Genomic DNA, 13,165 nt, shown 5'->3' on the forward strand with positions numbered 1-13,165 from the left:
AAGGTTTCAGCCAGTGCATTGGCTATTTCTGAAGGCTGTGTGGTGATTTGTCCATTCCAGTTTAGGATTGGAGGTGGATTAATCTGGTATCTGCCATTCATTTTGCTGATTTTATTCCAGACAGTTTGAGATGGTGTGGAACTTGTTAAAGTGGATGCAAATTTTATCCAGGATGCTTTCCTACTGGATCTTCCAACATATCTGGCTCGCGCTCATGCCTTTTTGAATAATACGAGGTTCTCTGTAGTGGGACATCTTCGGAAATTATTCCAGGTTTTATTTCTCTCTCTTTTAGCATGTAAACATTCTTCATTCCACCATGATTTTGCATGTGTTGGAAGGTGTGATGATGTTTTTGGAACAGTCTGCTCAGCAGCTTGGATTAGTTTATTTGTTACATCTTGTACTGCTGCGTCTAATGGTTTTTGCTTGATAATAACTGCATCTAATTTTGCAATAGATTTATACATTTCCGAACCAGCTTCATTTACTTTCCATCTGAGATTTCTACGTGACTGACGTGGTTCCTAATGTCATGGTAATGATTATCGGATAGTGATCGCTGCTAAGAGGATCTCTGTGTACAGACCAATCAAGTATTGGAAATAATGTAGGAGAGCATATTGATAGGTCGATAGCTGTGCTGTTTCCCGATGCGTGTATATATGTGTACCGTCATTCAACAGGGTTAAGTCATTCTGTTCTATCCATTTTTCAATCTGTTTTTCTCTCCAGTCTATAGCTGTGTTACCCCACAAAGGGCTGTGTCCTTTGAGGTCTCCCAGTATATAGAAGGGTGGAGGTAAATGAGTTAGTATATCTTCGAAGTCTTGTTGTTGTAATTCTTGGTTTTGGGGAACGTAAATTGTTATAGAGACTTACAGGGGAACAGGTATCCTGTGTGTTATCAGACACTCAGCCTAAAACACTGATGGATCCAATATCTCTCTATTACAGAAGATTTAGGAGAAGTCCAGTTGGCCTGCCTCCCTAAAATCCACTCATGCACACCTTCTCGATGGTAAGCCCTGTTACGTCACTTAGGTGACAACGAACATGTAGAGTGGATCTCTTCAAGACGCCTGGTCAGCGTGAAGAGGAAAAGACCAAACCCTCCAGCATATGACAGCACGACAAAACAAATGGCCCTCAGTCCCCAGCAGCTTTCACTCCCCCTCTTACGCCAGCAAGAGGATCAGAGTGGAAGCAGAGGGTGCTAAGAATCTCTGGGTACAACCAGGCTGCTATGCACGGAAACTGAACTTGGCCTGTTATAACATAAGATCACTCATCGGTGAAGATAGGATATTAGAGCTGGAAAAGGAATTAAAAAATGTGAATTGGAATATCATCGGTTTGGCTGAAACAAGAAGAAGAAATGAATCACTTATAAGTTTATCAAGTGGACATCTGCTGTACACCAATGGAAACAGTGAAAGGAGTGAAGGTGGAGTTGGGTTTCTGTTCCATAAAGATTTTAAAAACAACATTTTGGAATTCAAAAGCACATCACCAAGGGTGTCAAGACTAATACTCAAGATTTCTAAGAGGTACAAGCTAAAGATTATAATGATTTATGCACCAACATCGAGCCATGATGATGAAGAGGTTGAAGAAATGTACACTGAAATTGAGTCTTCTAGATGAGCAGAAAACCCACTGCACTATTATTATGGGGGACTTCAATGCTAAGGTTGGAAAAAGGCAAAACAGCGCAGAAAGAGGAACTATAGGAAATTTTGGAATTGGTGAAAGAAATAAAAGAGGTGAAAGACTTGTGGAATTTGCAGAATCTCAAGGAATGTCAGTAATGAACACTTTTTTCAAGAAAAGGGTGAACAGAAAGTGGACATGGAAGAGTCCAAATGGATTAACAACTAATGAAATTGACTTCATCCTCACTAACAGAAGATATATTGTGACTGATGTTACCGTCCTGAATAAGGTAAATGTTGGAAGTGATCACAGAATGGTAAGATGTACACTTGATATAGATGTAGGAAAGGAAAGAACTGACTCGAGTAAATAATACAAAGGTCTTTGAGATAACAGAGGAGGAGAAAAAGCAGTATGTACTGGAACTTAAGAACAAGTTTGAGCTTCTGCAGACTGCTCAGGACCAAGATATCAATGAGGAATATTACAACTTTCTGAAAGTGATAAAGCCCAAGAAACCTATAGGGAAAAAGAAATCCAAAGAAGAAAACATTAGTCAAGAAACACTTGTCATGATGAACCGAAGACGACAAATGAAGAGAAAGAAAAACACTGACAGGGAGAAAATTGAGTATACTGAGTTATACAAAGCCATTAGAAAGAGACTCAGAGAGGACATAAGAAGATTTAACACAAGAAAAGTAGAACAAGCATTAAGGGAAAACAAAGGATTTAAATCAGCAGTCATGAGCAGTAATACAGAAAGACAAATGATACTGAAACTGAAGAATTGCAATGGTGCACTTATAAACAGCAGAGAGGGCATAATTCAAACAGCAGAAGACTACTATAGAGAATTATACAAGGAGCGAGGGAATGATACCAGCAGTGGGGAAGATGGATTGCAAAGTAGCAACACATACGACATACCTGATATTCTTCCTGATGAGGTAGAACATGCACTGAAGAAAATGAAGAATCAGAAAGCCCCAGGGGAAGATGAAGTTACTGTAGAGTTGTTAAAATTGGGAGGAAGAAACATAACACAAAAACTGGCAAGGCTCTTCACAAAGTGCATTTGAAAAGGTGTGATGCCTAAGCAGTGGAATAATGCAATCATAGTTTTGCTGCATAAGAAAGGAGATAAATCAGAAATTGGAAATTATAGACCAAATAGCTTGTTATCCCACATCTACAAGTTGTTCACAAGGGTCATTACTAACAGATTAGAAAGAATACTTGATGAGAATCAACCGAAAGAGCAAGCTGGACAGGATTCTCAACTATGGATCACCTTCACGTAATATCACAGCTAATGGAGAAAGCAAATGAATATAAAATGCCTGGCATTTGTGAATTATGAAAAGGCATTTGACTCCATACAGCATAAGGCAATGTTTTGGGCACTAGAAAGACAAAGCATAGATACCCCACATATTATGATTTTGAAGAAAATATATGAGAGTGCTACCTCCTTTATTAGACTAGACAAAGACAGTAGGAAATTTAAAATCGAGAAAGGAGTTCGACAAGGAGACACAATATCTCCGAAGCTGTTTACTGCTGCCCTTGAGGAAGCTTTCTGAATATTAGACTGGTTGCAGAAAGGAATCAATGTGAATGGAGAGTACCTACACCATTTACGATTTGCAGATGACATTGTGGTCATAAGCCATGATCCTAAAAAATTAGAGGAAAATCTTATTCAGTCATGCATAGTTAGTAAGGATTTAGGAATAAAGATGAATAAGGCTAAAACAAAAGTAATGATGAACAAGTATGCCACAGAAAGGGAAATAATGATTGAAGGAGCAGTAATTGAAAAGGTGAAGTCATATCCTTATCTGGAACAAGTTATTAGCTGTAATAATGATAAATGGCTGGAAGACAAGAGAAGAATAAATTTTGGATGGATAGCATTCAGGAAATATAGTCACATAGTGAAGAGCAATATCTCATTTTGTCTGAAACGTAAAATAATGAACCAATGTATACTCCCCACCATGACTTATGGAAGTGAAACTTGGGCACTCACCAAAAGAACGGAAGAGAAGCTGAGAACTACACAGCGAAGAATGGAATGAATTATATTGGGAATCAGACTGTTAGATAAGAAGAGAAACACATGGATTAGGCAGCAAACTCAAGTAAAGGACATTCTTATCAAAACTAAAGAACTAAAATGGTCTTGGGCAGGACACATAGCTCGAAGACATGATGACAGATGGACTAAAAAAATAACAGAATGGTACCTAAGAGGAGCTAGAAGAAATCCTAGAAGACAAAAGCGGAGATGGATAGATGAAATTCATGAGTTTGTGGGTAGTAAATGGATGGCCAGTGCTCAAAACAGAAGGAACTGGAAAGTTGCTGGAGAGGCCTTCATCCTGCAGTGGATTGAAAATGACTGATGATGATGATGAAATTGTTATAATGGTTACAAGAGATTTAATGGCTATGCATACTGCAACTGCTTCAAGGGCTGTGTTTAGTGGAAGAAATTGGGAAGGAATTTGTGAATTTACCAAAACTGTCACACTACCATGGGTTGTGCCGCCTGTTACTCTGTCTTTACAGTATGTGATATAGTTCTTTACTCTGGGAGAGTCTTGAGATCTGAGATATGCTTCTTGCAGGCAAAGATACAGCAGGGTACGCTGTGCAATCAGATCATATATAACATGTATATTAGTGCACAATCCTCTGCAGTTCCACTGGATTGTAGTCCACATTATTTGGTTTTGGAGAATGTGTAAGACTATACGTTGCTTTAAGCTTTTTGAGCTTAGGTTTTTCCTTTGGAAAATATGGTTTACCGGTATCCATATCTTCTTCTGCAAAAATCTCTAGTACTGTTTGTTTCTGAATGTTTTGCATTGGGAGGTACAGATAGCCGTGTGTTTGTGAGTTTTTCTTTTTGTTTTGGCTGGGATGTTATAAGTACAGCTTGTGCCCAATCTGAAATAGACTTCTTTGGAGGAATCGTGAAATCTGTTTGGGTCTCTATTGTATGCCGATTCTTTATGATTTATGCACAGGAAGGTCTGTTTAAGATAGTTGGGAGTACAGTTCTCTTAGCTTCTTGGTATGTGACAGAGTGTTCTACTTTATATTGTTGAATCTGCTTTTCTCTTTTCCAATATTCACAGTTCTTAGAATAGGCAGAATGGTCCCCCCCCTTACAGTTTGGACACTTCGGTTGCTCAGCTGGACAGTTCTGATTGGTGTGATCTTGAGATCCACATTTGGAACAGATAGAAACTCCACGGCATGCCATTTGTGTATGACCATACTTTTGGCATTTAAAGCAGTGGAGAGGATTTGGAACATATGGTCTGATGTTGCAATTTAGATATCCGGCCTTCACCATTGTGGATGGTTTGGGAGTGTTAAAGGTCAGTATCAGATATCTGGTTGGAGTAAGTATACCATCTCTAATAACTTTAATCCTTCTCACAGCTATAACACCTTGATCTTCCAGCTCATTTTTAATTTCTTCTTCTGAGATGCTAATAAGGTCCCATTAAGATATTACTCCTTTTGATGTATTTAGGCTATTATGGGGAAATACCACTACTGGGATCCCACCAAAAGTTCTCATCTGAAGCAGTCTTTCTGCATGTTTTGCACTGGTTGTCTCGACTAAAATGTCACCTGACATTTTTTTGGTGTACCAGCAGCACTTTCTAGACATTTTTGGATTACAAATGGCGAAGGAGTTTTCCTTCGCCATTTGTAATCCAAATAGTTTTCCCAATGGCTGTTCTGATGTTAAATGAAGGACTAGAAAAGTAGGTGCATGAAGCGATGTCATGTCCTTTTTTTGTCTTTTGTTACATTCGTCTCATTATCCTCATTTTTCTGACTCAAAGGAGTTGGGTCTTTGGGATCTGTGGTTGTGATATTTGGATCATTCATGTTTGCTCCTTTTAGCCCTGGGAGTGAGAGCTTTTCCTCCCAGGTTTCTGGCCCCGCCACATGGAGGCAGGAGTGGTGCCACCTAGTGACCAAGCGGAAGTTGATTAGTAGTTAGGACTAGAAAATAAATAAAAGAAAGGTGTCTTTCCTTTCTTAGGATCCTTTGTGCTGATACCTTTCAGCAACTATATATATACAATAGAGAATATGCTTTAAACTCTATAAATGTGTATCACTATCACTTTAGAAATCGCTTTATAATCGCAGAGAAATCGCCTGATCACTAGAAACGCTTGGCACTCGGGGCCGTGACATAAGCACTGGGAAAACAAAAATGGGAGTAGTGTGTTATAGTCCAAATGATTGTAATGAATTATAACAAAAAACTATACAGATAAATTAGAATGGGCCAGTAAATCAGAATGTCTAATACTGGGAAAATTTTTAACTTTCCAGATGAAAGAGATCCCTTGAAGGATCTGGTAATGATATGCCTACATGAAAGCCACTTCTTTCTGTTAAAAAATCAAAAGATTCGACTGGAGTGGTGCTGTCAACCAAAATATTGGACCGTGGAACAGTAGAAAAAATCAGATAGTCTCATGAATCTTGATTTATACCTTTTTGCACCAGTGGTGGGGTTAAAGTGTGGTGTGAACCTCAGTAAGTCATGCATCTAGACTGTCTAGTGTCCACCACTCAAGTGGCTGGAGGTACTAATGTGGTATGGTGTATGTTTTGTTGGTATGGACTGGGTCCTGTCATACTGTTAGAGGGGTCATGTTACCTCCAATGAATATCTTTTTGTTGCATTGTATTGGACCCTGCAATGCTTCATCCATACCCAGACTGCAATCGATTTTTTCAAGGCAACAACAATATCCAATGTGAAAAATTGTACCCGAATGGTTTGAGTAACATTCTCAAGATGTCTAACATCCACCCTGGCCACCTAATTTTCCAGATCTGAATCGAAATGAGAATGGCTGGGATATGATGCAAAGGGCAGTTCAGTACTGACCACAATACAGCAGCTGACAAAGATCCTCACAGAAGAATGGTGAAATCTGGAGAGAGAGAGAGAGAGAGAGAGAGAGAGAGAGAGAGAGAGAGGGAAGGACTCTCCCTTAAACACCTAGTAGAATCCATGCTACAATGTGTATGGGCTGTAATTTGTGCAAAAGGTGGCCATATTAGATAATTACTAAGACTATCTTTCTTGCCAAATGAAAAGATAAAAAAATGACAGATACTAAATCTACACCACTTGTGCTGCATTACACGTGACACTGAAGCAGTTCCACTAGCGCTTAATCCCACAACCAACCAATAAAATTAAAGATTCTTCACACCTCTAATTTTATTGATTGGTTGGGGGATTAAGCATAGGAAGGTCTGCATGAGTGTCACATCTGTGAACACAAGCTTACGATTTGAATCTTGCAGTCAGCCCTGACACATTTGCAAATTTTCACATTTCATTCCAAATGGATATTTAATAACAACAAAAAACACCATCTGAATGTACCCAAAATGTTAATGCCTTAAAATAATAATAACAAACGTGATAAATTTCAATGAAAATTTGTATTACAACTGCTAGAGCTCAATATATTAAATCCAAATTAAGGTATACTCACCCAAAATTTTTAAGTGGCTTTTTATAGAATTTATTTCTGCTTGTAATGCTTCTCTAGATATAAAAATAAATTCAGCACAGCTTAAGTAAATAAATATTATAATTATTATTTATATAATTATTTATAATATTATAAATTAAGTTTATGTTAAAGTATTGTATGTTCCATTCCATGGAACAATCTTCATATTCTGAATGAAATAATGGAATGCACTTTAATACATTCTTTGTGATGCTAATATTAATAAACTAAATTGATTTTATTATTAAAAACATAACAAACTTACAGAGCACAGATATAGGATACAGGCTACTGTAGACTTATGCAAAATAGAGGCCTCTTATCAAAGAAATGGTATGTGTAATCCTTCAATCCATCACTTGTGGCCCATGTGGTCAGCTGCTGATTACCACTGGCTTTTTTCTGGATGCTATGGTGAGCTGCAATGTTCTTTGGTGCTAATTGAAGAACAACACAGCTCTCAAAAATGTCAAGAAAACAGCCAGTCAACCAGAAGAGGGCTACAAGTGTAGGATTTCAGGATAGACACCATTTTTACAAGGTGTGGCTATTAAATAATGAGGCTGTTACAATGAAATAAATATGAAATATCCCATTCAATGCAAGTTATCCCCTTCAAAATAATTGCCTTGGACTTGCACACACTGTTCCGTACCTTTCTTACAAACACAGAAACGTTTCTAGAAGTCATCTTCTTTTCTTTTCTTTTTTTTTTTTTTTCCTGAATGTCAGGAAAAGAATGGGTTCCCTAAAATACACTTCTCAATTTAGGGAACAGAAAAAAAGTCATAAGCAGCTAAGACTGGCAAGTAGGGTGTATGTTTACACACAGGGATGTTTTTTGGCCAGAAACTGGCAAACAGCAAGAGCACATTGTGTGCTGGAGCATTGTCTTGATGGAGCATCCAACCATCCTTTCACAATTGAGGTCTCTTCCTTTGAATTCTTTCATACAGCCTTGTCAAACTTCAGTGTAGTAAGTTTTACTGACAATCTGATTTAGTGGGATGTTATTCAGCTGTAATAATTCCGTTAATATCAAAGACACTTTCGAGAGGCAAAAGTAAAATGAATGATGACGAAATTTTCACGGTTATAAATGATTTTAGAACTAGAGGCCATAAATTCAAGTTACGTGAGGAGATGTTTAGAGTGGATTGCAGGAAGTTTTATTTTAGTCAGTGAGTTATAAATTACTGGAATAACTTACTACATGGGTGGTAGATGCTGACAGTTTGGGAAAATTCAAAGGTCAGCTGGATCAGTCTAATGCTTAAACAACTGTCACTTTTAATAAATGTCCTTTCCCAGCTCACATTTTAATCAGTTTTATGAATACTGGACAGCCTGGTCGTTTATATTCTTCCACATTCTCTCTTCCTTCTAAAAATCTTTTATGCCATTCAAACACGAGCTCTTGACATAATTTCTTCCCCATAAACTTGATGTAACAATTCATAACTCGCAGTTGATGTTTTCTTCAGTTTTGTTAAAAATTTGAGGTTGATTTGTCGTTCAATTCTTTCGTCTGTCATGTTTCAGGCAAACTACAAAAACACAAGTTAATGAAACCTGCCCCACTACAAAGCGAAGGAGCATGTTGGAATTTGAGTTGGCAGACAACTAGAGAAAGGATCAAGGTCAACTGCTGTGCCTATGCTTCACAGGTGGTACTTGGTATATCATGACTGTGTACACAGTCTCGTTATTTAATAGCCAAACTTGTATGTTAACAGGCTGGTTTGGGTGCTGGGCTACAGTAGATGTATCCAGAATCATTTTAGTGTTTTATTAATATTAGAATCACTGAGAAAAAGCTAGAGCAGTGGTTTTCAACTAGGGTGCCGCAACAACATTCCAGGGGTGCCACATAATTTGGGTTTAAGTTGCTTAAACTTATTTTATTATTTTTTTAAATTTATATATTTATTTCATTGTTAAAAAGGTGTACGGTAGCTTTTTAATTTTGTGGTGATCTATAATTGATGTTTATTTAGTACCTCTATATAATGAATAAAATGATTATATATATTTATATATAATTTGTATTATGAATTGTAATGTTGTTTATAGTTATATTATTGTAATAACTATCATATAACATATTTTTTTAATATCACACACACACACACACACACACACACACACACACACACACACACACACACACACACACACACACACACACACACACACACACACAGATAAGCTTTTGGAATTGCTAATAGTTTCTGTTCTGAATAACTCAAATAATAATCCCTTGGCAACTGAAAATTTGCGAGCTTTCAAAGGGGCTTTAAGCTTAGAAAAAAATCATGGAGATAAGTATAGTGAACAGGGACCACAGTGGTGGTTGTTGTTGAGTTTTAGGTGCATAAGCAACTTAGACCTATTGTCAATGTGCATTGTCTGCATGAGTGTGTGAGTTGATTTGCCTTTTTATGTAGGCTGAAAATCCTGGAATAACTCATGGGAAGCACTACTCCCTCTGCCTGAGATCATCTAACTACAGCCTTGATTGAAGAAATATTTAGAAATTTCTCCAGTCTATAATGAGACTTGAACACAGCCCTCTCCAAATCAGTGACAAGTGACTATAGCTACAGAGAAGTACTTTGCAAGCAATTCTTCAATGGAAAGGAAGCCACTGCACACTTAGCACTTTCCATTTTTAAACTTTTCAATGTGCAGGGGTATTGTCATGATGCAATGCAAGCTCCAATTTCATGAAGTCCACTTTTCTGCCCATTTTCTCTAAAAAGCATCATATAATCACTATCAAACTGTATTGAAGTATTTCTGGTGGGATGCAATTTCATAGTGAACTTACATTTCATAATGAAATGCAAGTTCACTTTTAGTCACATACAGCCTGTGGCCCATCATATGGCAACCTTTGGTATAAACCATAACTATTAGCATTAGTGGAGGCATATGATGCAAGAAAGCAAGCTTATGCAGCATCAGCCAAAATAAGAAAAGAAAGAAAAAACAACACTTCCATTTCACCACTCCATTCATTCAAAATACCTGTCCAGCTGAGCCTTAAATTTGTTCAGGCTATCAACTTCCACAACAAGGGACGGAAGTCAGTTCCACCAACCATCCGCTGGTTAAAGGCAAATTTCCACATATCTATACTACATCTGTCTTTCCTCAATCTGAATTTATGCCCTCTCAGATGATTATTCTGAGCAAGAGGAAGAATCCCATCGGCATTGAGCATACTCAAACCATTCAAGGCTTTATACACCTCTATCAGATCACCATGCTGATGCCTAGTCTCCAGACACTGCAATTTGCAAAACTTAAGCCTTTCTTCGTAAGAGCAACCCATTTTTCATGAAGTTAATTTGTTCACTAATCTTTGTTGCCCTTCTCTGTATTCGTTCCAGCAGCTCTACATCCTTCTTGAAATGAGGCCTCCAGACCTGTACACAGTACTCAAAGTGTGGCCTGACCATTGCCTTATACAAGGGAATAATCACCTCCTTATCCCTGCTAGAAAAATTCCTGTATATCATTGACAAGACAACATGAGCAACTCTCGCAGCCCGTCTGCACTGCTCAGAGAACTTCATATCTGCCTGCACAATTACCCCCAGTTCCTTTTCATTCTCTACCACTGTCAGTGTAGTATCACAGAGTTCATATGTTGCCCTGGGGTTGCTGTTTCCCATATGTAGTACTTTACATTTGTCAATGTTAAACTTCATTTGCCACCTCTCAGCCCATCTGCTCAACATTTACAGATCCTGTTGCAGCAGCAGCATAGTGTCAGTAGTGTCCTTAACAACCCTGCCAACCTTCGTATCGTCTGCAACTTGGACAATAAGCTTGATATACCATCATCACTATCATTTATAAATACAGAACACAATAATGGACCCAACACTGAACCCTGAGGGACTCCACTAATAACATTAGTCCACAATAAGAGGTGTCCATTGATTACCACTCTCTGTCTTCTCCCCCTCAACCATCCCTTTATCCATAGCAGCAATTTGCCTCCAATGCTACACTGCTCCAATTTATGCAGCAGTCTTCCATGTGCAACATTATCAAAAGCCTTTCTAAGATCCAAATATATAATATCAAAGTTATTCCCTGCATCCAGTTCTTTTGTGACTGCATCATAGTATCCAATCAACTTGGTCAGGCAAAACTTTCCCTTATCAAAACCATGCTGTGTCCGAGCTATAACTGAAGTCTTGTCTAGATGATCCTACAGTGCTTTTTAACCAGTGCCTCCATTAATTTTCCTGGAACAGAAGTTAAACTCACAGGTCTATAATTACTTGTGTCTTCCTTTGATCCTCCTTTGTGAATTGGGGTCACATTTGCACATCTCCAGTCTATGGGTACCTCCCCTGAGTCCAAAGAAGCTCTCATTATTATGGCTAAGGGTTTGCTTACTTCCTTTGCTGCCTTTAATATAACTGGATAGATCCTATCCACCCCAGGTGCCTTTTTTATGTTTATCCTCAACAATTTCTCCTCCACTTTACTTTCAGTGATTACAAAATTATCTAGCTTACTGCCAGAGATGAATACGCCTCTGGCATTCCCCTTCCTGAATAACTCCTCATGTGTGAATGTAGATGCAAAATACTCGTTTAGTTTGTTAGCCACCTGAACAGGATCCTCAACTGTTGAATCATCAATATCCCATGGACCAATCTGATTCATCCCTTTCCTTCTAGAGTTGTGTTACATAGGTGAGTCCTTTACATAGGTAAAGGACTCTTTTCTGTTTTTCTTTGCATCCTTTGCCAAGGATTTCTCATAATCTGCCTTTGCCTGCCTAATCTCCTTTGTGACTTGTTTACAGACCAGCTTATATCTATCACAGGCTTCCATGTCACCCATTAATTTATATGTAACCCATGCATTTTTCTTCTCTGCCATATGTCTCATTAGTTCTTCTAACATCCATTTAGACCTAAACCTTAAACAATATTTCTTAGTTGGTATGTAAAGCCTAGTAGCTTCCAAGATGAGTTCTTTAAATGCTTCCCATTTTGAATTTGCTGTTGGTAACATCATCAGTTGGTCCCACTATATAGAATTTAAATACTGTCTCAGACCATCGTAGTCACCTTTATGAAAACAAAAACCCTTCCCTTTACCCCTGATGGGAGTTACCGCTTTTGAGAAAATCCCACTTCAGCACACTGTAATTACTGCCATCACACACACACACACACACACACACACACACACACACACACACACACACACACACACACACACACACACACACACACACACACACAGTGGTTCCTTTATATGCAGATTCTTAATGCATGAAGAATCACTACTCATAATCAGATCAAGAGTATTCCTCCCTCTAGTTGCCTCCCGAACATGCTGATGCAGAAAACAATCATCCAATAAATCCACAAAAGCCTTGCTAGTGTGTGAGTGACCAACCCACGAATTCCAGTCAATATCTGGGAAATTAAAATTCCCCATTATAAGACTCTCTGATTTACTGGCCTGCTCTATTTCCCTGTACAGTTTCTGATTATAATCATCAGAGTCATTAGGCCTATAACACACTCCTACTATCAATTTTGATCTCCCAATGCTTATGTCACACCAAACTGACTCGACACTTCACTGTCCAGCAATGTCGACTGGCTTCACTTCCTTGGATTTTATGTGTTTCTTAACTAACAGCATAATCCCTCCTCCCTTCCTAGCCTGTCTATCCTTCCTGTACACATTGTACTCCCCAAATTCTAGTTCTGCATTCCTTTTATCTGTGTGACACAACATCTCTGATATCCCAACAATATCTGCCTTTGATGTTTTGAGCAATACCTCAAATTCATCAAATTTATTTACCAAACTCCTAGCATTGGTGTATAAGCAAGTATACATGCACCTGATCCTATTCTTAGCTACTCTAACACAACCCATATGTT

At 38.2% G+C, this 13,165-nt stretch overlaps 1 protein-coding gene across 4 annotated transcripts in view; it reads right to left on the bottom strand.

The window, feature by feature from the left end:
• The window catches only part of LOC150084772 (coiled-coil domain-containing protein 167-like), a 139,252-nt gene that overhangs the window by 56,128 nt on the left and 69,959 nt on the right, over nt 1-13,165 (bottom strand). For all 4 annotated transcript variants that reach the window (XM_090375530.1, XM_090375531.1, XM_090375527.1 and 1 more), the window contains one exon: nt 7,215-7,267. In XM_090375530.1, coding sequence (XP_090231656.1) covers nt 7,215-7,267 — 53 coding nt within the window. The remainder of the gene's footprint in view (nt 1-7,214; nt 7,268-13,165) is intronic.

The sequence above is a fragment of the Mastigoproctus giganteus genome, chromosome 6 (assembly GCF_048544385.1).
Source record: "Mastigoproctus giganteus isolate SK-2022 chromosome 6, ASM4854438v1, whole genome shotgun sequence".
NCBI classification, from domain to species: domain Eukaryota; kingdom Metazoa; phylum Arthropoda; class Arachnida; order Uropygi; family Thelyphonidae; genus Mastigoproctus; species Mastigoproctus giganteus.